Source organism: Heliangelus exortis, chromosome 2, assembly GCF_036169615.1.
Source record: "Heliangelus exortis chromosome 2, bHelExo1.hap1, whole genome shotgun sequence".
Classification (NCBI taxonomy): domain Eukaryota; kingdom Metazoa; phylum Chordata; class Aves; order Apodiformes; family Trochilidae; genus Heliangelus; species Heliangelus exortis.
The window spans coordinates 85,263,176-85,291,147 of NC_092423.1; the positions used below are offsets into that span (position 1 = coordinate 85,263,176).

Sequence of the window (27,972 nt, forward strand, 5' to 3'; positions counted from 1 at the left end):
TTAATAATAGCAGTGAAGCAAATTACTAGTTCTTGACTGATGTTGATAGAAACATGCATGATACCATATCTGTTAAGATGACATCCTATCTCCCTACTCTTTCCCCCAGGAATCACGGAATGTTAGGGGTTGGAAGCGACCTCCAGAGATCATCTCATCCAACCTCCTCTAGGGGATGTCTCTTGAATCTGAACTGCTGCATCTGCTGGCTCCATGGGGTAACTGTGCCACCAGGGACTGAAGAATACACTTAGGGACACTTTATTTCCATAGTCCACATTTAAACCAGGCCTGCACATACAGGCACAGCTTTACCTACTGTTTATAAAGAAAATGAAGAGAAATGCCCTACTTTCCTCTTCATCAGAACTTCTCTTCCATTCAAATTTGTCTGCACTTCCAAGATAACCACAGGTTGATGAGGACTGAGAAAGAAGTTATTTTCTTATTGCTTTCATTCAAGAAACAGACATAATCAGTAAAGCTTAATTATTTGTAAGCATGAATAGTACTCTTGCATAATTTCTCATTGGTTTTTTTTCCAGATCATCTACACCAGTCTCCTAAATGTCACTTGCCATAAAAAGACATCATTCTAAGATGTCCTCCTCATTCTCACTACCTTTTACTCAAAACTGGAATTTTCCTAACAGGTCATACCATTTTAGATAGAACTAGTAATACATTATATTTGTGTGAAACAGACCTTGCCAATGGCTGGTTGTACTTAGCTAAGAACCCCAACATATGCTGATGCTGAGATTCAGGCTCCAATTCCCTCAATACCAGAATGAAACAAAAACAAAAGAAAACAAAAAATACCCCTAAGCAGTTTCAGCTCCCAAGAAAAGAAAGCACAAATAAAATATTTTAAAATTAAACATCTAGCTGAAAAAGAAATAACCCTTCAATCTTGGTTTCTCACACACGTGTGTAAAAAGTTAGCTGTTAGCAATTTACTCAATGAATTTCTCTTGTGTTTGTATATTTTTATTTCCTCTTCAATAGCACCTACTAAAGCCAAAGTGTTTGGTGATCAAACTTAAATGCAGCTCATCCATCCTTTCTAGAAACATGCAAGAATATAATTTTCATTCCTCTCCTTTCCCTGTCCCCTCAAAATCACAATTGCCAATATCCATGGAATTGCTGCCCAATTACTGCTCTCTTATCTTTAAGATTCATCCGTGATCCTACAATGCACAGAGTATTTAAAAGCATTAGTGTGACAAGCACTGGAAGACCACATATAATTCCAGCCACCAATTATAAAAGCCAGATGAACTGTAAATAGAATAGGCACAAATGAGGACAACAGAATCATGTGGAGTATCAAGTAGCTTTCTTATAAAGGCTGGAAGAGCTTGAATTGCTTCAGTACACACAGCACAGAGAAACGAATTGTGCCAGCACTGTTCTTTTGCTTAGACAAGAACAACATGAATATAAACTGACCTTAAATTTATTTAAGCTGAAGAGTGGGAAGTTCTGCTGCACATTATGGCAAAAGCCCTACCTTATTTAAGGAGAAAAGACTTAGTGGAATGAGGAAGGATACAGCATTATACAGTTATGCAATGCAAAGATGCTAAAATTGACAACTCGTAAAATGTGGTACATACAGTATTGTGTCTAAAGAGTCTTCTTACAAAACAAAAGCTTTTCATGAAAAGCTTTGTACAATGTCAGCTCTGATCCAAGCAAGTTAATGCTTTCCCTTATCTTCGGAAACTCCTTTTATCTTTCTCACAGCTGTGTTCTGAAAGATTTTTTTTCCCTTTTTCAGATTCTTCCCTAATGAATCCTGTGAAATTCTAACTTATTTCGTACTGCCATTTTACCACTTTTGTTGACCTTCTGACATCTGTTTAACTTAAGCCCTATCTGGACTTAAGGAATTCAGAACTAGAAACCACAGATGGATCTACTGAGGTACAGATGCTCTGACAAATGCACTTAAAAGGTTCAGCTCTTCAGTTACGGAACTCTGCAGTAACTGCTTTTTCTATGGCAGAGAATACTTCAACAACCCAGTTAAAAGAAGCATATTTCTACACACTGTTACATAGTTATTACACACAAAATAATCTGTCAGGTTAACTCAAAACTTAGAATTCTGAATGGAGAAACCTCTAAGTTTTATGGACCTTTCCAACTCCAGAAAAGTGGATGTTTTCTGAGTGGGGGAGAAGAGAGCAGAGCACAAAAGCCTTATTCTGTAGCCCTTTCCAAATACACCATCCCACATTTTTCTTCTCTTACAGAAGAAAGCTTCCCTTCTGTACCACCTTGCCACTGTTAAACACCTATACTTCTACATAGCATAAACAAGTGTCTTCAGATCAGTTTAGGTCCTACTTATAGAATAAAATTTGTTGCTTTATAAACTAAGCTTTTAATTCAGAAGTAGGAATGGTTCATCCTGAAGATTAAAGCTTGTTAAGTTTAATTTCCAAACCTTTGTAATCAGGTAAGGTGACTGAACCATGAGAAGTTTGCCTTACTTGGATAAGGTATCTTCTAAAGCTAACTCAACATTTAAAAAGTGACTTCTGTAAAGCTTTGCATGTAATCATTTACTGGACTTTAAATGTGTACTTAAGTGCCGATTGTGACAGAAGAGACGTGGTATAAAATACACCATAAAACAGATAAAGTTTTACATGAGGGACATGTCCATTAGTGACAGACATTTACTTTAGAACTGAAGCATCTCAGCATACAGTGAACAGAGAATAAAACAAACTTCCAGGTTGCTTAAGGAAGTAAGTAGAAATACCTTACTGTCAAGCTTTAGCATGACTCTTCCAAGCCCTCTGATGGGCCGTGGAGCAAGAGCTTCCTGACGTTCCTTCATAAATTTTTCAGCGAGTTGCCACCAACTTCTGCAATGGTTTGCCATGAAGTTCAAAACTCCAAAATGAGCCACGAGTTTTTTAAGTGCCCAAACTGTAACCACAAGAAGGAAATAAAAGCATTAGAGATGGCAGGGGAACACCACAAGACCACACCATCTACTCCATTCTGAAAGGATAAATGAAAAGATTCTTCAGTCTTATTTCCCACTATAAATCACTTGCAGAATTTTCAAGTGGTTTTAAAACTAATCCATTATTTTATATCCATTCTTGACCACATGGAATTTAGATGGCAGTAGAAGAAAGGTACCTGCACACTGCAGAATTAAGCAGCTGAGACTTGAGCAAGGCCTGGGATATGAGGATGCCATTCCATGATTCCAGTAAGTGGATTTATCACAGCTTTACACAATATTACATTCCAAACTTAGCAGTACTTTAGACGTAAAAGAATTTTTTTAGCCTAAATTCTTGAGTTCTATGCCTTCTGTACTATTAAAGCTGTATGTTTACTTTAAGAACTGACAGCAGATCACGCAGAGTTTCACAGTAAAGCAGCATTCATTTAAGCTTTCTAATGAAATACAGCTACGGATTTATCTTGCTTCTAGACATCAAAAACATTCTGAGATCAGCTTTTTATCTTGGCTTGAAGATAACACAAAGCTTCAGAAAAGTCCATATTGTCCCTCAAAACCCCACGAAAGAAAAAATATTCACAACTTTTTTCCAAAAAAAAAAACCCAAAACCAACTCTGCCTGCCTGCTTTTTCCCCAAACCCAAATAAGAAACACAAACAAAACAAACAAACAAACAAAAAAACAACCCAAACCCCAGCATTTTGCTACCACAAAGAGCTCTTCTCCAACACTTATGAGGTATATGCACACTAAAATAAAGGGCTACTTAACACTAGAAATTTCCAGCACTACAGTTACAGAAATAAAAGCTCAGGTCTGTTTACTTGCCATGAAATAAAGCCCAAAGACTTCTGAGTAAGGCTAATGGTTCCAGTTCTGTGATGCCACTGCTCTCCCTTTCCTACTGAGTGCCAAGCTTGTGAATCATCACAATCAGGAACGTGAAAGCAAGAAACATGATACATATAAAACTTCCCTTTTAAACTAACAGACGTTTAAAAGTAATGAAATATTTGCTGTGTTTTTATTAAACAAAATGTTATACCATTCAAATTGCCTATCTTCTTATCACTGAAAAGAAGAAAAGTCATGTTTCAAAGCCACTAGAAAATCTAACAGCAGAACACAGGAGTTAATTAGTTCATATTACAAATGAAGATTTGTATTACAACTGATTTTACTGGAGCACTGATGCAAACATACCAGTTATAAAAAAATCATTACAAGATACATCAGCTGAAAGGATCATAATTATTCTGTGTAGCAATAAGAGATTGCAGTGTCTCACAACCCAGTTCTGCCATGAACTACTGATACACAAACCTCTAAACAAAACTGTACTGCATAATGAAAACTATAGCTCTAAATGAAAACAAAATTAAACTACTAGCAACAGAATCACATAATTTCCTTATTTCCTCTCTAGCATTTTTTTAAATCCAGAATTTAGTAACAGTGAATGTGACATGCAGATACAAAACTAGTCATTATTAAAAATTCTGCTTACACAGTAAAATAACATTCTGTGAAAACATTAGTAGCAGTCCTCCAATGGTACTGCACTTGTAGCAAAATTTGGTACTGAAGTGCCCATAATTATATTAAAATGTGCTTTTAATAAAGTTTGTTTTTTTCTATTATGAAAAACTGGTCTCCAAACTAGATTCACTAGTTACTGCCATATGTCAACATGACTCCCTTATCCTCAAAAACTCACATCATGCTTCTCCTCGGACATGTGTAATACCCACAGGACATTTATGAAAGTTCCACATGAGCCTATGTGTTACTTGTGTAATAGGTTAAGTTCTTGATGCCAGTAACTCATTCAACAGTTCGATGCCATTTGGTTTCCTTACCCTCTGGCACCACCCTGTGGCAAACATGGGATTTACTCTCTCGAAGAAACAATGTCATCACCTTTCTGCTGAATATCATGTGGCAAACACAGAGAAAAGGTGTGAGTGCCAGCACCTAATACGCGGGATTAAATTTCATATAAAGAAATGCAAGCCATGCTAAATACACGAACTGCTCTTCAGCAAAACGGCAAACTTATATTTTACAAGGTGAACAGCATACCTGAAATGGCATCCTAATCTGATCTTTAAAGTTTCTTCCAACTCAAAACCATTCTATGATTCTATGGTCTCCTAAAGAAACTGAGTGTAGTCATTGCAAAAATGATGCTAGAAGGTTCTTCAAAGAAGCCCATCACACAGCTGGAAGTAATATTATGTTAAAAAGAGGAAAGAAAGAAAAAGCTAAAAGGAGGACTGCTACTAGAAATACATCATAAAAGAAGAGAAAGGCTGCATAATAAGAAATTCCAAGTATCTCAAAGAAGCAGAAAATTTCATGAAGACAAAAACAGAACTAAAACCGATGGAACAGACAAGCAAGGAACTAAATGAAAGATCTTGAAAAGAGACAATAACAGGAGTCCAGGCTCCAGTCACTGAACAAATTGCTACAAGAGCTCCACAACCTGACTTACTGCTTAGTTTTTCTGAATTCAAGTGATTTTTTTTCTCTTCATTTTAGAGCATAAATACAATATATTTTTTTCAGCCTCCACTTTAAGCAATTTTAAAAGAGCATCTCATCTAGCAGAGTAAAAATGCATTTAAGGAAAAGTATTAAAGGTACCAAAATACTTCTAATAATCTAAATGCTACTTCATGGAATGTTGCCTACCAATATAAGGAAGTCTGGTGAAATGAACACCTTTCTATTTAAGGTTTTAGAGGTGGTTTGTCTGGGTTTTTTCAGGTACTAACAAGATTTCCCTTAGGGTCTCAGAAGTGGTCCTTAAACTTGACAAGTTGCAATGAAACCTGCTGCCAAGTCTTCCTATTTTCCACTACTTTTTTTTTTTTTAAATCCACCTCTCTTAATAATCCAGGTTATCATTCTCCACCTTCCGAAACTTAACACGATCCACCATTCTAAATTTGGCTCTGTTCACCATTATACTGCCTTTCCATAATATTGTTATGGTGATCTAGTTATACACAGTTATATGCCAAGAAAAGACCCTTAATGGCCTAGAGTACAGGAAACACATCACAAATATTCTCAAAACTCATTTCTATATTGGTACGAGTTCTGGTAGCTAATTTATACCTAGTGACTGACAACAGGAGCACCTATCCATTTCAGTTATAGATGTGCACTTTAGCCTACATTTGCCTGGCTTAAGCTTAAAAACAGTCATTCCCTGCCTAACTTCAGAACTACTGCTTCCATTTTTCCTCCCACATAAGTAGGTATTTCTAAAGAATGGTTAATTCACTCCTTTATTTCTCTCTCCAACAAATTAACTCTGCTTCTATAAGCCAAAACTGGGCAGTTCTTCTATAGCAACTACACTGAGAGGGAAAAAAAGAAACCAAAACCCAAATCCCTCTCTCACCCTTTATTCAGCTACTTTTATTCCTGACAATCACATCACCCTTTAGCTGCTGCTGTGGTGTCACCACCAAATGTATGTTTGAACATGTGAAGCTGTTTGTTTCACCATGCTTCTCAGGAGTTCAGAGCTCCTCAACCCAGTTAGCATGGGCCCCACACTCATGATTTCCCTGTGCACAACTGATGGTTTATAACAGCTTTACATATTGAGTGTAAATCACAAGGTTTTGGAGGTAGGTGGCCACTGGGGAGGCCTCCATGGGGCAGCCCCGTGCCAGCTGGCTTTACAAGGTTGCCACCACAGGCTAAAGCTGAGCTGGGCATGGTGTGGTGCCTCTGAGAAACTACACTTGAGAAAGGGAAGAAAACACTGGAGAAAGAGAAAAGGAGGGAACACAGAGAATAAGTGAATAGAGAGGAAGAGGGAACAGAGAGGATAAGAAGTCTAGGGGAGTAGAAGGCCCCATGGTGGAGAAGGCACTCCACTCAGAGGGACCATGGCCTGTGAAGGAGTTGCCTGGAACAGAAACACCTCTTGAAGGGACTGTAACCTAAGGATGAGGAGATACCTGAGCTGGTATCTCCCCAAGGGTCTGCAGCTCAAGGATGAGTCCACACTGGAAGACAGGGAAAGAACGAGTGGCTCTCGGGGTATCTGGCTGGTAACTGGGCCCAACCCACCACACTTGATAGAAGGGAAAATAAGCACATTTAAGTTTTAGATACATTTAAAAAATGCTAAAAAATAGTGTTTTAACTGGAGTTTTAAGAAAATCCAATCAAATGATAAAACTCACCCTTTTCTTTACAGTAGAGGGAGAGGAGGAAGTGTTTTCAGATTCAGAGTATCTCATGCATGTTTCCAGAATTCCCATCTTCCCTATTCACCCCCCCAAGAGAGTACTGGAAAAACTGGCATTCAATTTTCAAATAAGCTCTTTAGGTGGCTATTGTAACTACTCCTTGTTTAATATGTAAAATAAGGGAAGTATATAGATGTGAAGCAACAAAGATAATTAACCTCAGAGCTAGAACCAGAACTAAATTTATCTTATCACTTGTTCACAGAGCCTAACAACTGATTTTAAGTGGAAATTAAAAGTTGGCATGAGCTTTACTTCAGTGCTGAATAAAAGCTACAATATTCTTCATCTGTAGGTGCAAAAACATCAAAGACAAAACATCAAAAGGAAGAAAAACAAAGCATTCTAAACCAAAAGTATTCTTGTAATGAAAAAATAAGGCACAAAATTATTCCAGGTAACTATAACAGTCATCAGACAGAGCAGTTTTACAGTCTTACACTACATGGTAACAGAAAGTGCACATCAATCTTATTTGAAGCTACAATTCATCAAGGACATAATAATATTCAAGAACCTTACTTCATTCTTCATGTTCTTTTCTTAAAAAAAAAAATCTTGAGGAAGTTTTAAATTAGAAGTCATACCAGCAGAAGGTCTTTCCTTCTATGTTATTTAACACAAAGCCAAAAGGTTATTGGAAATTATCATCTAGCATACATTTCTAATAATTGTATTATTACCTGCAAAAGGCACTGGCAGTAGCTGCACGATCCAGAAATTCAGCCAGATCTGGACAATTACAATGGCCCACACAAGTGTAACAAAGTAAATGTCACTAGTTTTCTTTTTTCTAAGAAAAGATGCAATCTCAGGTCTTTGTCTGCTCCCAGAAGAGGATGAAGTGTTGGAAAAAGATGATGAAGCATGTGGAGGCTGGTCACCTTCTGCTGCTCCTAAAACAAATGCAAACAAAGAAGTGGAAACAATCACATTAATGTTCTATTAATGTTCTGCCACAGAGCAGAATATGCTCCCTAGTACAAATGTAAGATCTTTTTTTGGTTGTTTTTTTGTTTGTTTGTATTTGGGTTTTTGTTTCGTTTTTTCTTTTTTTCTTCCTTCTGTGGTAAGAGGATTGTTGTTTTGTTTCATGGTGGGTTTTGGGTTTTTTTTTGCAATTTCCCTAAAAAACAGAGGCAGCTTTGGCACTTATCTGAATTTTGAAAAGCTTGAACATGGTTGTGTAAGCTCTCCCACATCATGCAACACTATGCCAAGCAGTGCTGGGAAGAGGAGAGAAGATGCCACAGTCTTCGAGAAGCTACCCTGCAGCTGCAGGTTAATTACAAGCCAAATATATTTTATCAAATACCATAAAACCCTGACAAACAAGTGTAATTCACTTCTAAAAAAATTCCGAAGACTTAAAAAATGTCTTCGATTTCACATCAAGTATTCAAAAATAAATCTAGGTTTGCTCATAGCTCATTTAAACAAACAAAAAAATACAGCACACATTGAAGAGGAAGCATGTATCTTACAGATTTCTTACCACAGTTTTTCTGAATGCTCACATTCCATATAGCACCCATACTGTGATCCTGAATTACATTTTAGTAGCAACAGCAAGCACAAATTAGTGAGTAACAAAAGTTGTCATACTCTCATTCCTAAGTTAGTAAACATGAAACTGAATTTTAAGATGTGAACTGATGTGTTAAAAGTATTTGTAAATAAACTGTAGTCATTTCACAAAAAATATCCTGCCCAGATTAAAATTATCGTTTAAAGAACATATTTATTTACTTAGCTTCTTAGTTGGTTCATCTACCTAGTACAAGACTATCATGGGTGATATCAAATGCATCTTCAGTCACTGCATGCAGAACCTTTTCCTGAGCAAATCAGTATTAATTTTTACTGAGGTTGCATGCTGGTGGTGAAATGCATGCACTTCCCACACACCATTACTTCAGAAAAATGCACACACGAGGAAACCTGAAAAGTTACTCTCAAGGCAATTTGTTACATTGGTACATACTGCAGCAGGTAAGCAATGAAAACAACTTTTTTCACTTGTCCTGTGCCACATCAGCATCAACCACTTTCCTCTCATGAAGAAAAACTGTAAAAATGATATTACAATACACCACATGCTATCAGTCAAACAACTCATGTCCCACACATGCAGTTTTAGCTGCATTGTGTCACTAAAGCCATTCCTAGCCTGAAGCATGACAGCTAGAATGTACACAAAGACAAGACAGATTTGTCATACGTGTACAGTAGTGGTAAGTGACAAATTCTGCAGCCTCATACAGTGGATGAACACTCTTCTTTTGTTGTAGAAATCTGCACTGGTGTTCTACAAGTAAGGGAATTATTTTTAGAGCCCTCATAAACACTCCCTCACCACACGAATACAATAAGGCAGATCTAGTTTCACTCAACTGATAAGACACTGGGATGATGACAGAAATACCAGCTGGTTGATGGTAACATATCTGGTGGAACTTCAGAATATTCTCAAAGGAATTACAGCCTGCAGCCTTAAAGAATGAACTCTGCAAGGAGCTGAACACAGCAGAAGCATCAGATGGAGTGGTTCTTGGCTAATCAGTCCAGGTCTCAAAGGGATGAAGGTTGGCCCTATCATACAAACTACATTTTGGAGAAAAAGTTAATTTTTTAATAAGTTACCTGTAAACAGAAATTTTCCTAAAAAGACAGTGTTTTTGTCTTAAGAAATAGAGGGCCTATCATTACCCTATACTTCTCACCCTGATTTTGGCAGATAATAAAAATAACTAGCTTACAATGCATTAAAGGAACACATTTAAATTGAAAATAGTGCACTGCTAACTAAGAATTCTCCCCTATCAATTCAACTTAGTGAACACTTTTCCTTTTACTTTTTTTGCTCCAAAATTAATAAATATAAGAACTCACATGACAACAAGCAGAAACTCATATACTTACCAAAGGAAATGGAGTACTAAAAGCCAAAACAGAAAAAAACAAAGGAATTTAATATGCTGAATTCTGTGCCTCAAGATTAAAGTTATCTGATGCTTTTTGCCCCAAAAGCCCTTAGTAGAGTCATTTTAAGAAAACAAAACAAAAAACGAATATTCCTGCTTTGAAAAACTTGATCAACATATTCTTGCAATGAAGAAAACCTTAATTAAAATAACAGCAACAGTAATACTAAGACTAGTACCAGTTATGCTACCATATTCTCTTACAGTTTCCCTATTAACTTAAGCAGACTGTACACGGAATGCAAAACACAGATGGGAAAAAGCTGACGGGGGGGGAATAAATTAAAAAGAAATTACAAAGAAAAGAAATATTAAAAGCCCCCAGGGCTTCCCAAGACAAGGAGGCTTTTTTCAGAATGCAGTTCCATGGCACTTCAAGCCAAACTAAATTGGCACTGCCAATGACCCTGTATTCTTTTCATGACAAACTCCTTGGCATCAGAACTGCCATTCATATGACTGTATTGTAAGCCTGTTCATAAAGCTGAGCCACACTAAACACCCACAAAACTTTGCAAATGTAAAAAAGACATTTTGTTGGCAAGATATGCACTGCAAATCAAGGCATGAGTTCCTTGCCGACACAAACAGGAAAAAAAGAAGTATCAGAATATTGTTTTACAGTAACTTCAGGCTCTGTAAAACCACATCAAGTGTGCTTCAGGATATTTTTATAGATGAAACCTGAAAAACACCTATCTTCTAAGAAAAGATAATATGATAGTCTTTCCCAAATGGTTAACATAGTACCCAACAAAGAATCCTAGCAATATCAGAATGTATGGTACTTATTTGAATATAATAAAAACAATCTTAGAAGTCCCTTTTGCAGGCTGTCTTAAGACATTGTTTTTCTTTACATGGTATGTTCTCTGCTAAGCCTATTTCTTGAATTATTATTCTTCCCCTCCTTAAATAAAGGGAATAGCAGCATAAACAGGAAGGCAAGTATCTGGATCTCTACGGAACAGGGTATCAGAGTAAAAGCCTCAGACTTAGATGAAACAGTGATTTTCCTCTTCTTAATGAAACAGTCTTACAGAAAAATAGGATGAAGGTAACCCTTAATGAGTTACCTTACATCTTTCTGTAATTTCAAGAGAAAAGTAAGGTTGGTGTTTTGGTTTTTTTTTTTTTTGAGAAACCAAAGAAAGGGTGCTGGCAGGGAAGGAAGAGTAAGTGGCATTTGAAGATTTCAGTATCTTCCATGTGTTGAGCCAACAAGACAACAGAATCTTGCCTACAAGGAAGGAACAATACACTGCAGTGGGATCTGGTTCTTAAGTTGCAGGCTTCTAATATGCTCTACACTCTGAAAATTGTTGGGACACAAGGAAGGACAAGTGAGACCACCTACAGTGGTATCCTTAAACTCCTCACCCCTCAATAACAACACTCAACAACAAAATAAGGAAAAATATGAGTGTTCAGAAAAACATATAAAATCAATACAGCTTGTTTCCCCTTCTGTTTTTTAACCATTTTAATAATAAAGAGAGCAGTAAAAACATGAAGCATTGATTGTTCTACAACTGGTTCAATACAATATAAGCATTGTTATTGCTACTGACAATCAACCTTGACAACTACTGACATAACTAGAATAGAAAGAAGATCTCACCCTGAAATCTGCTATCCACCTGCCTGAAGATGTGAAAACTTTCAAAACCTTACACTACATAAAATATGCACATTACATTAATTTTTCCAAAGAAAGATAACAAGACATTAAAAAATGACTTCAAAAGTAAACCAAAAGAGTTACAGTGTCTTAATCCTACAGGTAAAAACTCTTGCTCTACAAAAACAGTATTTTCTCATCATTCACATAGAAGACATACACAAAGATGACCAAGAGGATGCAAAAAGCAACTTCAGACACAGTCAATTTCAGTCTGAAGTTTTGGAAATTATATTCTGTCAGGCCAAATGACCTGCTTCATCTACTTATGGGAAAGGGATGAAACCTTTCAATTTCCAGAGATCTGAGCAATTGCTTCTTTTTCTAGTATTTCATTTGATCCAAGGCCTATGCAGAAAAATGATGGTAAGGTCCAAAACCAGTGATGGACATCTCAACACATTCTTTGCAATTTTCAAGTAACTTGTTACAAATTTCCAGATGTGTTATTGTAAGTGAAGGTATCGTGACTCAAGCTACAATGTCAGGTAAACTCACTACAAGAAAGACTCTGAGCATGCCATAGTTAAGCAGAGAACAATGTGGTTTTTTCTCACTGTGATGTACACAAAAATTATTCTAGTCTGTATGTACCTGGTCCAGAAATCTAGTTATATCTTGCAGATGCTAACAGATCAAAAGAAGGCTAGGGAAAGTAAAAAATAAAAATAAAAAAACAGGAAAAAAAAAATACCCTCACTCTGAAAAAAAGCCAAACAATTCTTCTAGTCAGGCCTTCTAAATATACAGTCATGTGAACTATAATTTGAAAGCTTTTATATTATTGTTTTCTCAACTTTTTTAAAAGTAACAGATATGAATGTTTGACAAGGTAAGTATAAATGAGCTATTTTTGAAAGGATGAAGACAAGAGGGACTGTTTTGAAATTTGTTCTTAACTCTTTCCAACTTCATGTCTTGAAAGCAAATTCAAATGTTTTCTTACAGAGTATTCAGTCACCTGAGGGTTGTGAGGAACGTTCACTATTGGACTCATCTTCTGTCATTGAAATTGCCATGGCAATTGTTGAAGCAGCAATGGAAATCATCTGACCAGGAAGCTCTGCTCCTGTAAAATATATACATGTATGTAAATAAAGAGAAGATTAATTCTTAAAATATTGTATCTGTTGCTCGGCAACCACTGAAGTTGTCAAGCAACAGAAATTATATGGATAGACACTGTTAATTTTTAATATGTATTATATGCAGTCAATACAGGCACAAAGGAATGAGTGCTATTAATTTTAGTACTACAATACACCTGGAGCCATAACAAGAAACCAGTTACTTGCTTAGCACCTTGCTTGCTAATGAACTGCTACCAACCCAGTCATTCACAGTTAATGGCAGTCTGATTAATCTAAAAATCTTTAGATCAGATAATCAATTTTACTAACCAGGATTATGACAACTTTCAAAAAAACTAAAACAGCGAGACAGGAAAAAGTTTCCCAAAATAATCATAAAGCTAGTACAAGAAAGGAACACCTGATTTTTACTTCTATGCTGAGTTGACTCCAACAGGTAAAGCCTATTTTTCTCAAAGGCTAAACACAAACCATAGTTTCAAAAAACCGGTATTTTAAAAATGAATGACTGGATATAAGAAATTTGCTCAATGGATTTATATCTGTTTCTCTCATACTCAATATCATAGGAGCTACTAAACCCATATTGCTCATTGCTTTCAAAATTAGCCCCTGTTGTTAAATTTTGCAGGCTTCCTTCTGTGCTTGAAACTTCACATGTGATAATGAGAGCCACTTCTTTGCAATGGAAAAGAAAAATGAGTCCATGCTGATGATTTTCTGTAAAGTATTCACCTGCATAAACCTCTTTGAAACAAACATACAAAAAATCTTAGATTAAATTCTTGCAATAAATCAACAAACAAATAAATAAATTAGTGAAATTAGTGATTTTCTCCTTACCAGAGGAGTCCTTTCCACTCTGCTGTTCATGCAACATGCCTACGGTCATCAGAAAAACTATTACCAGAAACACAGGAATTCTCCAAGAACCTGCCACAGAAGCTGAAAGATACAAAGGATTTTTTTACACGAGAAATTGCACTATTAATAAACTCTACATTTAGCCAAACAAAGGCACTATATCAACAACGAACAATCTGGGCAGAAACTAAGAAGAACCGTAAAGGAAAGTTTTCTACCTTAATGGGAAGGAAGAACAGAAAAAACAGGTGAACAGTTTCCTCAGTGAGTAAACCAAGTGACTATTCTTAACTTCTGTGACTTTAAGCTCTCAGTAGGCCACACACAGCCAGAATTACTGAGCAGATAAAGCAGCCTGTATCTCTGCTAAGACTCCACTACAGAAACTTAAAAAGAGCAAGCAGGTAGCTTTGCAAGACAACAGAATTCCAGAGGACACATTAGAATAATAACTTCTTGTTACTCACCTAAGTGAAACAGCAGCATAATCCAGACAGGGACAGAGATTGCTTTTAAGTATCGTTCAGTGCTTATATTCCACTTGAATGAAACCATCAGCAGGTAACCAACTACCAATGTCCATATCTTTAAGAAAAAGATACACAGAGGTATGAATATATACATGAGTACAACAGGTGTATTTTGATGCATGTATATACACAAACATGCATGCACTCCTGTCACACACAAAACTGAAGTCAGGTTCTAGCTCTTTAAGAAGCCCACATTTCAGATCTGTCAAGAGGTTTTGCTCCATTTAAGAGAAATGTAAAATCTGTGTGAAGCATAAGGAGAGGCTGACTTTGGTCTGCCATCACTATGGCTCCAATGTGAGAGGGGACACACACAAACCATGAGGGAAAATTCTTTTGAAGAGGAGACCAAGCAATTTCTCTGGAACTACTACTGGAAGGTGGGAACCTAAATGAAACAGGGCCACCAGTGGCACCAGTGAAGCCACAGGGAGAGAAAGTCAGCAGAGCACCACTCCTTCCTGCACAGAGCAGCTTGCCAGGCTCCTGTGTTTCAGTCCAAAGAGACAAAAGGGGTTTTAAGACAAAGATAGTCATTAGGAAGCACAATAAAAACTGCTCTTCCTCAGCAGTGCTGGTCCACAAAAGAATCGTGCCTTTAAGTGACTTGCGAGAAGTAATTTTATCAAGTATTTAACTAGAACCACAAAAAACAACAGAAAAATGACCATGACAATGTATCAAGAGGCAGACGCAGTCGTTTTGGTTTTGCTGCATAAATCACAATACAGAATTCTAATTAAGCATCTTGAGAATTTGGGCTTAAAAATGCTGAAAAGAAGAAAGCAGAACCCAGAAGAGGCAAAATGAGGTGAAAAACTGCTATTCAACAGAAGATAGGAAGTAAGAAATATAAAAGAGTGTAAAAATAAAAGCTCATTAATGCATTCCTAAAGAAAAAAAAATATCAAAGCAATCCTAACATTTCTGGACCAAGATCAAGAAATATTACCCATCCAAAACCAGTTAAGGACACCTTCAAATTTACATTAATAAATCCGTAAGTCCCAATGAAGTTTAAACAGAACTTGTATTAACAGCATTTGCTCAACCAGATAGATGTCACTGTAAGAAGAATACACTGGTGTAGACACAGAAAAAGCAGTCACACAGAACATACCAAAAGCACTCTCATCTCTTTGCACTGTACCACTCAAGCTGAAGAAACAACAGACCCTGTGAAAAGCAGGTTTGTGTTACTACTGCCATGTATCTAATCAGTGTAGAGGAAATTTTGATTGTACCAAATTCAGCAGACAAGCACTGAAGAACCCTGTTAACTTCAGACGAATGATCATACACAGAAGGTAATTTAAAAATCACTTAAGAAATGTGAACAAACTCTTTTCATATTCATCTTTCTCATCAGAGCTTGATCAGTCCAGCTTTTTACTGCTACCTATTTCCAGTTTTGCATCAACAGAGCTGAATAATGCAAATGTGAATTTAAGACAAACTTCTAAATATAACACAACTCTAACATTCAAACTAGTCATAAACAACTGTATATATAAAAAAAAAAGATGTGAAATGCACATCAACACTCTTTTAACACTATAGCTTCCTAACAAATTCAGTCGCCAGGCATATCACAGCAGAACTATAATTCCAAGAGATAATTCAGCATGAAGATGCTATCCTATTCCCTAACATCAGCCGCACAGCATCTTAGTATGCTCAATATTGCAGGAAACCAATTTTTCTCTTTAGCTTTTAAATTTAATGAAAAATAACAAATAGAAGACTCAGTGAGCTTGATAAATTAAACTTTCTGAGTATAAGTATGCCCAAAGTAGGAGGCTAACAGAGCACATGCCTACATTTAACAGCGAACAAAGCAAAACACGTTGCACTGCTTTCAGTCGTGCATGTAGCTGAACTAAAAGCTAGCTTTGGAGTGTTTAGGATTCAATATTTTTTCTCTTGAAAGTTACAAATATTCAGCAATTCTCATGACTCAAGTAAAAGTATGTCATTGCTATTGTACAGAAATAGCTTATTTTTAAATAAGTCATCTTGTTTGAGAGATCAAACAATAACGATTCTGAAGCCCTGGAAAAAAAGAACAAAACTATGTAGCCAATTGACTGGTGCAAGAGGTTTAATTTCAGTGACAATAAGGAGCAATCAGATCTTTATTGGTTAGTATTATGGCCAAGCACTTCCCTATTCTGCAAAAACATACTGCATGGGAACTAGGGTAGCCTACTTCTCTAACTTGGGTAGCCTGCCTCCAACAATTCATAGCTGAAAGCAACTGACAAAGCAAATTAACTTTAAATTGACATGGACTAGGATTTCATCCCATACTAACTTGGCAACAGCCTGCTTTTTTTTTTTCTTCCTCTTCTTAACCCTTTAAATGCACATTATATAACCTTTCCCATTCAGTTTTTTCTGAATGGTCTCCAAAGGGTTTGGCTCCAAGAGCATGAGCGTACAAAGTCTCTTGACTGCTACATGTTCATCTCAACAACTGACACCATGGAAATGAAGAAAAAAAGATGCTGCTTTCTTGCATTAAAAATATGCTAGTGTAATCATTGCACTGAAAACAAATTCCAGGCTAAACCAAAATACCTATAAATTTTTAAGTGTGGTGTATAAGAGCATACAGCTAACAAGGTAACTAATACACTTCAGATACTGCAGAATGCATTAGCAGCCATAACCAATTTATCAAGCTGGAGTCAGTTTCAAATACCTAACTTTCACCATGTACACTGAGGTCTTTAATGCCTGTTAAATCACAATTATATTTACAGACATGCACAACTCCCATATATCAGAAATTTAGGATGGTTTAATACTGTAAAGCTTTTTCTTCTGCCTTCCATCACATCTTCACTGTCTGAATAGATGGCATAGACCTCATTTTTCACACACCCTTTGCATTTTGTAGTGCCCCTTGCAAATTAGACAAAACTCCGTTTTGCCTTTAGACATAAAAGGTAAAAGTATGCTTCACAGATTAAATACCTGCTAAGGTTGCAGTCTTTCAGCAACCACTTTTGGGTTGCAGTCTTGAATATAAAAGCCCAGATTCAGAGTTCTCTAGGCAAGTCTGAAGGGCTTCAATTCTCTTTAAATTGCCAACTGGAGGTAAAATTACGCCCTAGCAGCTTTCCTATTAAGCTCAAGCATCTGCTTCTGTGTTTTGACTTTTCTTCCAAATTCTAGTGTTGAGTAGACAAGGATTTATCAGCATGAATGTATCACAATGTTACTGAAAGTCAGTTTCAGTTAAAGCTGAGACAATTTGAAAATCTGAGGCACTCTTTTGACTACGGCACCATTTTTTGAAGAGAACAAATTCTTTCTTACTACTCAACTCTTGAAGAAATGTCTACTGATTTATATTGAAGAGTAGAATTCTTTATTTACACAGTTCACTCCCTTTTTTTTTCCTATCAGCAAATTCATCTCTAAAGGAGAGGTTTTACAGACGAGCTCATGTAATAGCTCACTGCTTCTGAAAACAGTAGCTCGTTTTCTCCCACTGCCCAGTCAGGCAGTTCCACCTCTTCTGCACACCAGCTTCAACATTCAGCCAGACACCTTAAGCTCCCTAAGGTGATTTTAAAAAATAAATCACCACTTGGAAGAAAACCCAAGAGTTTATAATTCAATCCAGCTACAGCTAGACAGATTCCAACTGGTAAGACAGGCAACCACAAGGCAACTGAAGTGTTTGTCAGAAGTGGAATGAGCAAGAACAGCTCCTCACTGGTAGCAAAGCTGTCAGAACAACTCAACCTTCTTTGGAATGTTGCCCCAACAGCTCAGCCTTCAGCAGTGAAGGCATTTCCTACCTGCCTCATGTAAACTATGCCCTGGCAAACACAACAGTGAAGACTCAATAGAATAACCAGCAGTTACTTCTTTTGAAGTTACTTCTTTGGTCAGCCTTCCAAGAGAGTCCAGTTTTTAAGAAGTCAGGACCTACCTAATCTCTCCCTTTGTCACTCTGAAGTTTTGGCTTTTATCCAGGCTCTCTTTCCCACTTGGAAATAATACAGCAAAGTTCTTTAAGGTTTGGTTTGAGTGTGGTCTTTTTGGGGTTTGTTTTTTTTTTTTTGGGTCCAATAATTTTTATTTCATTAACTGAATGATAAAGCAAAGTAACTGAACTCAAGTGCTGGTGTGAAGTTATTTCATGACATCTGAAGGTATTCTGAATACAGAGCAATGTTGTCCCTTGACACAGAAAGCTCTTGAAAGATTATGCATTTCTCTGTAGAGCTTTCTGTGAAACTGAGAGTCATTCCTCTTAGTTCAGAGATAAAAGATCAGGCATATACTTGGATGTGCTGTGACTCTCTTGGGCAGGTCTATTACAGACTTCCATGGTACAGCTTTCTGGTTTGTTTTGTTTTAAGTAAGATTTCAGCTTAAAGCTGTTTGATGAAATGACAAATCCAAGAGTTTCCTGTTTTCTAGTTTGTTTCAAGCTTAGGACAAAAAAACCCCAAACAAACAAACAAACAAACAAAACCAGCCCAACCTCACTATCTAACCACTCCTCTAACATCTAACAATAAAATTTTCATCTGTAAATAGAGATTTTCATTCCTTTTTCTTAAAATAGGAAATCCTTAAAAACACTACCCAACATTCACTTGACACTTTTGCAAACTTTTGAAACAGTGTTGCATAGAGCAAAGCTGTTTGAAGAGGTGACCATAGGACAGCAGTTCATTATTTCTACCTTCCTCTCAGTAGCAATGAAGCCTGGAGACATAAGATGAACCTACCGCAAAAGCTGAGTGGGACAGTGTTGGATGTGAAAAATGAAGCAACACAAGGCATTATATTCACTACTAAAAGCCAAACTGTGCTTGCCCTTATGCACAAAGAATGTTTTCTTTGTTCATTTGAAACAGGTTTCCAAAACAAACAAAAAAAAAAGTTATAAGGAAACAGGTGAGAAATTATGTAAATGCAATTTTTAATCCAGTTTTCAGAAACCAAATAAATTCCATGTGACTGTATAGTCCATAGTACACAAGAAGAAATATCCTGTAATGTGCAGAGTTTGGCAGAATGAATGAATTGTAACAGCCCTTCATGTAGCTGTCAAACAGATATAAAACAAACAAAAATATCCCACCAAAACAAAACCAACTAATCACTCATAATTCTGTTTTACACCTCAGAGCAAACTCAACCACCTTTTCCCTTCACTAAGGAAGCCACCACTTACCTAAGAAGGTAAACAACATCCTGGGTTGTTTTCCTAATTGAACACGAATAACTTTAAACCTGACAGACTGGGTTACTCCTAGTCCTAAATCCAAAGGACTGGAACAGCAATACCAGTTCTGTTTCTTCTAGAACTCCCAACTGTGACATATATTCATGTGGATATGTTTGGCATTAACACACACAGACTGCTAAACCACATGAAACACAAGCCTGGTGTTTAGCAAGACTACGGCCTTTGGAAGGTATAATAACACAAAACTGGAATCCTGGGCTAGGAGGGAAGCACCCATCAACATCAACACTGCCACTCAAGGGTTAATTTCCTACACCGTGAACTTAAGGAAATGCATTAAATCCAAGATATCCAGAAGACTGCAGCTCTGAATGTTAAAAATGCTTTTCATTTAGCTCACTTTTCATGTCTTAATACAAATGTTAGTTATGAGAAACTCCTGTCGATGAAAATGCTGTTCAGAAATCAAACTTTTCAAGATTCACTTGTAAAGGGCACTTCCTATGCTCTCCCTGAAGACACAGCACCCCTCCTCTGACATGCTTCGTGTGGACACTTCCACAAGAGACGGCTCCTCAGCATAGGAACTTCTTCACCTCCTCGATTATACAAAACACTGTTAAAATTTAGCTGGACAGTTCCGTAATAACCATTCCCTTCAGAGGCAGTTAAAAAAAAAATAGTATTGCGTTCAGATCATGCATATAAACATCAAAACTAAGTAATGTAGCATATAACACTAGGCTTAAGGCTAGCATCAGCTTAGTGCCTAGAGCTGTTCTTAATGCATAGAAATCTAAACAAGCTCCTTAGCCATTTCAAGAAAGGTACCTCACAGCAGCTTCTTCTAAAGCTAAGGGTGGGTGTGGAAGGGAAAAACAAAAGTGGAAAACACTCAGCATTTCAGTCTACTCCTTTCCTCCCCATCATGTATTTAAATAAGCTACACTTGGTTGGTCTCTACATGGTTGATCTCCACCAAGTTGTGAAAAGAAATTAAAAACTCTGGTTATGGTTAGATGTGTTTACAGTCAGTACTTGGCTGTATTATTTAAAAGCCATGATACCAGATAATGAAAGGATTATTATAAACAGCAGAAAGTATACTTTAGGACTTTTCCAGGTGTGGGTTTTGGGTTTTTTTTTGTTCAGTTGGTTGGTTTGGTTTTGTTGTTGTTGGGTTTTGTTTTGGTTTTTTGGGGTTGTTTTTTTCTTTATTCTGGGAAAGTTTTAGAAAACCACAAGCCTGCTCTAAAAAGAATGGGAAGAAAAACAGAACAAACCAACAAATAAAACAAAACAAAACAAAACCAACAACAACCCGACCTGAAATAAAAAAAAAAAAAAAATTAAAAAAAACCCCAGAAATTATAAGCACCTCAAAAATCAGAATGGTGTTTTTTTCACTTAGAGTTATTCCCATATTATAGTCAAACTTAATCTTTTCTTTGGCTTGAAAAGAACTTGCCCCATCAGGTGAACTTGACAAAATGTAGATGCTTTTTCGCCTCCACAGTTTATATTCAATAGCACTGAGGAAGTCAAGCATTTTGGAGCCTCTGACAAAAAATATTTGCCAAAGCATGTCTGAGAATTTCAGTCTGCAAGGGTTACTCTGGGGGCTGCTGATACCCAGTGCCAACCCAAATGGAGGTTTCCCTGGTGGTTTCCCTGGTCCAGTCGACCTGCCAAAACAGACAACTCCTACTTTGACAATATTCCAGTGTAGCTGCTGCAGGAAACAGTGTTTCTAGATTTGTCCACTGATCAGGCCCTCCAACTGCAAGCAAACAACGAGAACCAAAGTACTTTTACCTAGTGCAGTCAGAGATACAAAAATACACAGACCCACACTCAAATTCTGACCACACACAGTTCTGATCCTCACCACTAACTCTGACAAACCAAGGAAGAAGAGTAGGCATGGGAGAAAGACTGACAGCCCTGTAACCAAGCTCACTCCAGAGAATTCTGCCAATTATGATTATATCAGATTTAATTTATTATTATGAACTTCGAAGTCCATATAGAGCAGCTGTATAATTAATTTCTGCCAGGATTACAAACTAACCATTTTCTAAATTAATATGAGCATGTGAACCCTGAAGAAAAAACAAGCAAACAAACAAAAAAACCCAACTAACAAAAAACAACCAATAGCTGAGGCATTTCCTGTATACTACTACCAGTGTGTAAAATTTCAGGCAAAAGTAGTTTGAACTCTCACTACAAAGGAGAGGAATTTCCGTATCTTAGATACAGTGATGGCTACAAACATACTTCCTACAAAACTAGGACAAGGAAGCAGACCATGATTAGTCCTCAGAAGTTACACTAACTGCAAGGGTAACCATGCTGGAATTGCCATAGCATATAAACATGTCAAGGTACATTTAGTCCACTGTGGGACAAACCCCCTTTCCAAGAAATAAAGATAGATAAAAATATCCCCCTTCCCTATTATGTGGTGTAACTGATGTTCATGTAGAGTGCATGTTCTCTAGACAAAACTCTTGTAAACAACCCATAAAGAAGGCTGGAGCCAGAGCAAGGAACTCATCTGGGCTTTATAACCAGTTCCCAGCTGCAAGGCCCAGCAGCTCACTACACTTCTTGAGCAAGCTTCTTCAAAGATGATGCAGGAACTGTAAAGCACGAAGGGAAAGGAAAGGAGATGATGGAACAAGAAGCCTAAGATCTTGGACTTATTCTTCAAATGCTATAGCCCAAATCACAAGCTGACAGGCATTCTCTAACTTCTCTAGAAAAGGAGAATTCTCTCAGAAAGGGAGGAGGCAACTATGCATATTCTTCCTCTCCGTGAGCAGAAGCACCATCCAGATGGGGAAAAGCTTCAAATAAGAATATATGGCTCAAGGCAGAATTGCTGGTGGAGCACAGACGCTCATAGTTCATGAGATGCAAATTAGAACAAACAAATGCACTATTCTAGTCAGATACTGGTCTCACACTTAAAACATGCCACGTTTGCTCATCTCTTCTATGCTTTTAATGAATTATTTATATGCCATATTCTTGGCAAGAAAGTGTTCTTTGGTTTCTAAGGGTAAAATTTACTTATTTTATGCTAATTAAATTATTCCATATCAAAATATTTCAAAACACAGACATCTAGCTTAGGTTAGTGGGCTGCTAAAAGAAACAGTGCAAAAAATTAAATTACCGTTCTTTTTGCTTATCGTACAGAGTATCCACAAGCAAGAACAGTTGTAATCATCATGCAAGATAACATACAGAAGGAACTGTGGAAGATTCAGATCCCAGGGAAGAATGGAAGAAGCTGATTCATAATATCCAGAAGTCCTGAGCAGCTAACAAGCAGCCAGTACACATGGAAACTGAGTCCTGCACTATACTATAACACAGCAATTAAAGGGCTTAAAAAAGATTAACTGAAGTTAAAGCAGATACTATTAACTGATCCAGCTCAAGGCTCCTCAGCAGCATGGATAAAATTAAGCTATACCATAAGAGCTCCGAGATAATACAAATCAAGTAACAGCCAAGTTAAAACAAAAAATGGAATAGGAAAATACTGTGTAAAGTGTATACATAATGCCAGGTCAAGAGTCCCACAGCTCTTCTCTCATATAGGGCCTGAGAAAGAGACACAGACAGCTTGCTAAGAAAGCCACTGTATCTACTTTGTATAATGAAGTCCATGGTCACTTATTTGGACACAAATCCAAAATCCTCCCAGGAAACTCAAATCAGAAGTGTTCTGGGAGCTCACTATCTTTGCCCAGTTAAAATGTTACAGCACACCAATGAAAGTCAGTGTTGTATTGGATATAGAAGAAAAAGAAGACATTGCTACAGTAATAGCACTGAGCAGTGCATTACAACCCTAGTTAGGAGGCTCAATTAGTGTCGTTTCCCTTAGTACCCTTTTACTTACCCAATGTACGTCTAGCTCAATTAACCCTGTTTGAAGAAAGGACACAACTAAGTGATGTCCATTAGTGTAGCATTATCACTGATCTGTTCAAAATAAAGTGGGGAGGCCAATGCAATGGAAAGTCTTGAGCTTATCAAGTAAATGGTGTGGCAACTACTCTAAACTCCCCACTAGTAATAAAGCCATGTTTAGATTCTACCATCACTCAGCTGAAAGTAAAGATGGCTGTATCTTGCCTCTTTATGAAAATAGTGTGTCTGTCTCTGCTTAATCAGTATTAATTACTTTTCTGAGGACAAAACAGACCAGAAACTCATCTCCCCTGATATTGTCCAGCATGTGGTAACACTTCAGAATATGAAGCCAAGAAAATCTTCTCTTTCATTGTTTACCTTCAAGATACATAAGACAATTTCCAGTCCATCCTATTCACATCAGAAATAGCTAAAAATACCCTTCCACAGTACATTCAGGAGACCTATTACTTTTTTCGTTTCCGGTATACAGCTCCAAAATTCTGCGAGATATCAGACTACACTGGCTCCACCAAAGAAATAAAATTAGTATTCAAAGAACATGTATAATTCAAAATCAGAAGCCTAGACAATCTTTCTAGAGTAATTTATCTTCCTGACAGCTTTTCTCTCTTGACGAAGAGACCAGTCTTAGGTAGTTCTTGACTTTTGTCTCCATGTGTATCTCCATTAAACCAACTTTGTATGTCATTTTACATTTACATCGGTCTTCATCATAGAATTGCTCAAGCTGGAAAAGACCTTCAAGATCACGGAGTCCAACCTCATCCTAACCCTATTACCCTATTTCTGATGACCCACCACTAAGCCATGTCCCCAAGCACCACATCCAGGTGACTTTTAAACAAGGATAGAGACTCAACCACCTCCCTGAGGAGTCTGTTCCAGTGCTTAACAACCGTTTCTGTAAGGAAGTTTCTCCTGATAACCAACCTAAATCTCCCCTGATGCAACTTGACACCATTTCCCCTTGTCAAAAGTACAAACTTCTGATCTTCTGTGCTTTCAGCATATCCATTTACTTCAGTTATGCTGCTTTTTTTTGCACTTTTATTTAGAACTAAAATCTAGTACTGCCAGAGGTTTTCATCTACATACTGAACAACACAGGAAAAAGCAATCTCCCACAGTCATTATTACCATAAGAAAAATTTGGAAGTTAAGCAGACAGCTATACTCCTGAACGTTTGCAGTTTGATACCTTCAGAATAAAAATCAGCACTATGAGGAACAAGCTTCATGATGTCTTTCCTCCCCCGCCTCCCCCCAGCTCACGTGTGGAGCTGATCTGCTTTTCCTCCACACTTAAAACGCGTCTCACAGCTCAACAAGAGGCGATGTTTGCCCAAGACCTCACTAGAATTACCTTTGACTTCAACAGCATCTCAAACCTGCTGCATGGCTAAGCTACGGACATGAAATATTGACCGAGAAAACCTATCTGCTCCAGCTGCACTCACTCACTCACACAGAGCAGCTCTCCACGCCGTGGATTATAACTCGGGAGCTTTTTCTAAAGCTGTTTTACACAGTTTTTACAGTGAAGTCTAGCCTTGCCCCACACCGCCGCGTTGCCGTGACAGCTGCCGGCTTAGCCCCGGCATCCCCGGAGCAGAGCCGTGTGCCCCGCAACACAACGCAACGCCGCGACCAAAGTCACACCCACATGTCGTGAGGAGAGTTTCTGCCTCCTTTACAGTTGGGAAAATAAAATTAAAAAAAAAAAAAAAAAAAAAAAAAAAAAAAAAAAAAAAGGCTATGGCAACTTCAAACCGGTGCCTTACGATTTTAAATCTGCGCGACTATAAAATACCGCCTCGCCCCCCCACCCTCACCTCCTCGCCGGAGCAACAAGTGAGATGGCGGCCGGCGCTGCAGCCGCCCCCCAGGGCAGTTCCACGGCCGCCGTCAGGCTTGGAAGCGGGAAGCGGGAAGAGGGAAGCGAGGGCCACAGACCACCCCTCTCCTCTCCTCTCTTCTCCTCTTCTCCACTCCCCGGGGAGCCGCGCACCTCCCGGGCAGGAAGGAGGAAAGTGGCGCCCACCACCCCCCACCCCGGCGACTCGGCCACCTCCGGAGCCCCTTCCCGCCCGAGGCGGGCACTCACCCACTGGCTGCTGAAGTAGTCCAGCCCTTGGCAGATGAGGCGGGCGGCTTGGGCCAGCAGCACCTGCACGCCCAGGGAGCTGCCCAAGCAGTAGAGCCCGTAGAGCAGAGGCCCCCCGGCGCCCAGGAGCAGCAGGAGCCGCCGCCGCCGCAGCACCTGCTCGCCCAGCGCCTCCACCCCGTAGTTGGCGAAGCAGATAGGGAGGAGGAGAGCGGCCAGCAGGACGGGCGTGCGGGAGCGCTGGAGGCGCCCGAGCCAACGGCGGCCCAGCGCCGTCAGGGAGCTCTTGAAGGGGTGCAGGAAGGTGCCGCAGAGCACAGCCCAGAGCAGCGGCCGCAGGAAGGCCTCCAGGATGAAGTAGACCAGGACGGCGGCGCCGCAGCACAGCCCCGCGAATAGCAGCGCCCCGGTGTTGTAGAAGGCCTGCTTGATCGGCTTCTCCAGCCGCGGCAAAGACATCCCCGCCGCTCCGCCCGGGCCGCCCAGCGGCAGCCGCGGCATGGCCGCCGCCGCGCCCTCCGCCCTGGCGGCACCCGAGTTGGGGGAGTCTCCCGGCTGCCGCTTCTGCGTCGGAGAGCCCGGAGGGGCTGCGGCCGGGGGCTCTCCGCTGTCTGCCATGGCGCCCGCCCCCTCCCACCCAGCGCCGGGCACGGACGCGGCTCCGGCCGCCGCTGCCAGGGGGGAAACCGCCGCCGCTGCCGCCGCCACGGGCGAGGGCGCGGAGAGGCGGCCGGGGCTGTCGGGGGCTGTAGTGCCGCCGTGCGGCTCCGGGCACGGGCGTGCGCCCAGCCGGGCGGGGAAGGGTGCTGGGAAATGTAGTTCTGCTCGGAGAGAACCGGCGGCTGCGCCCCGCCCCGCGGCAGGGCCTGACGGAGTGTCCTGAAGAGCCTTAATTCCCCTCTTCTCGCTGGGGGTACCGCCGGCGTGCAGGCTGAGGCGTTCCAGCGCCTGGGTTACTTTTGCTGAAGAAAATTGCCAAGAGGCTGAAGCTTCAAAGAGCCCAGCAGCTTGCTTCGTGTCCTCGTCCCAGGAGCGATAGCCTTCTGTTCAAACAGCTCTGTTTAAATGCTCTCCCATCCCTACTGCTGCTTTAGTTTCTGGAAGCTGACAATATTTGGAAATTTGCAGTGTCATTGCAAGGTGGAGAGCAGGACGGGTTAGGCTAGCTGGAGAATTCTGGCTTGTCTGAACCTGCTCTGGCATCAAATTAATTAACAAGGAGGCATCTGCACTTTTACTGGGAATTAGGCCCACTGAAAAAAAGTAGTTTCTCTGTTCTTTTTTAGACCTGATATTTATGATATTATTTGAATCAAATGTCGGGGTCTTTTTGCAAATATTCTACAAAGGAGCTAACTTCCTGCATCTGACATAAACCAGACCTCTGTGTCCATGTGTGATGGTGAAAGTTAATATTTTACAAGTAGTCCAAGTGCCTTTATTATAAATGTGTTTGGTCTGAGCAAGTTTTCTGGGGGCTAGAAACCACAACATTGAAACTAGCATAGTAGTGCTGGCTCTGCGCTACTTAAAGTTTTCCTTTCACAGCGTAAAAGGTACTAAAACTATTGGTAATACTACCATAAATCCTGCAGAGATGCCTTCCTCTTTCTTCATACTACAAGGCTTGCATATGTCTGAACGTGTCTGAATAAATATTAGATGCCGCAGAGATGGGGGATTTTGATTCCCCCTTGCCCCCTTTTTAGAATTTACATGAACATTTAAAATTACATAACTTCATGGTAGACTTGTGTACACCAGGACTCTGGTGGAACGTTTCTTGCACAATGCAGATGTCTAAAAGCTGCAGTTCTCCAGAGCCCAATTGTTTTTTATTTGTAAAAAGGGAATACAACTGCCATAGCCCAGCTTTTAAAGGCAGAGTAATACAAAGAAAAACAGAATATAGTTGAGGCCTATCCCTATCATCATCCCAGGGAGGAAAGGTAGAGTTTTTTCCACACATTCCCTGTAATCTTGTCACATCCTACAGCTGTAGGTGGGACTGTGTGCTGCTAGTTTCCAAGAGCTTTTGCAATCTAGTCCCAGCTTCCTTGTGTTGCAAAGCTTTTCCTGCCAGTTACACACATTCATGCTGTTAAAAGTGTCTCGTGGTTCCTGAAGCACTTTGGTTTTCATTTGCTGAACGTATCATGTGTAGGTTCAAAGTACTTTAAGGCATGTAAATACCTACAGGTACCTTGTTTGATCCCGATGGTGCCAAGGCATTACAAGCATTTGTCCACATGGGGAAACATTTA

At 39.2% G+C, this 27,972-nt stretch overlaps 1 protein-coding gene across 5 annotated transcripts in view; it reads right to left on the reverse strand.

Annotated features, from left to right (window-relative positions):
• TMEM245 (transmembrane protein 245) overlaps window positions 1–26,623 on the reverse strand; it is an 83,938-nt gene extending 57,315 nt beyond the window's left edge. For 2 of the 5 annotated variants that reach the window (XM_071736816.1, XM_071736812.1), the window contains exons 1-7: window positions 25,709–26,623; window positions 14,364–14,481; window positions 13,876–13,977; window positions 12,903–13,010; window positions 9,498–9,584; window positions 7,960–8,172; window positions 2,780–2,949 (exon numbers count right to left, since the gene is read on the reverse strand). In XM_071736816.1, coding sequence (XP_071592917.1) covers window positions 2,780–2,949; window positions 7,960–8,172; window positions 9,498–9,584; window positions 12,903–13,010; window positions 13,876–13,977; window positions 14,364–14,481; window positions 25,709–26,326 — 1,416 coding nt within the window. In that variant the 5' untranslated portion in view covers window positions 26,327–26,623. The remainder of the gene's footprint in view (window positions 1–2,779; window positions 2,950–7,959; window positions 8,173–9,497; window positions 9,585–12,902; window positions 13,011–13,875; window positions 13,978–14,363; window positions 14,482–25,708) is intronic. The other 3 variants (XM_071736813.1, XM_071736814.1, XM_071736815.1) reach the window with 3 other exon arrangements.
• Window positions 26,624–27,972: the final 1,349 nt, after the last annotated feature.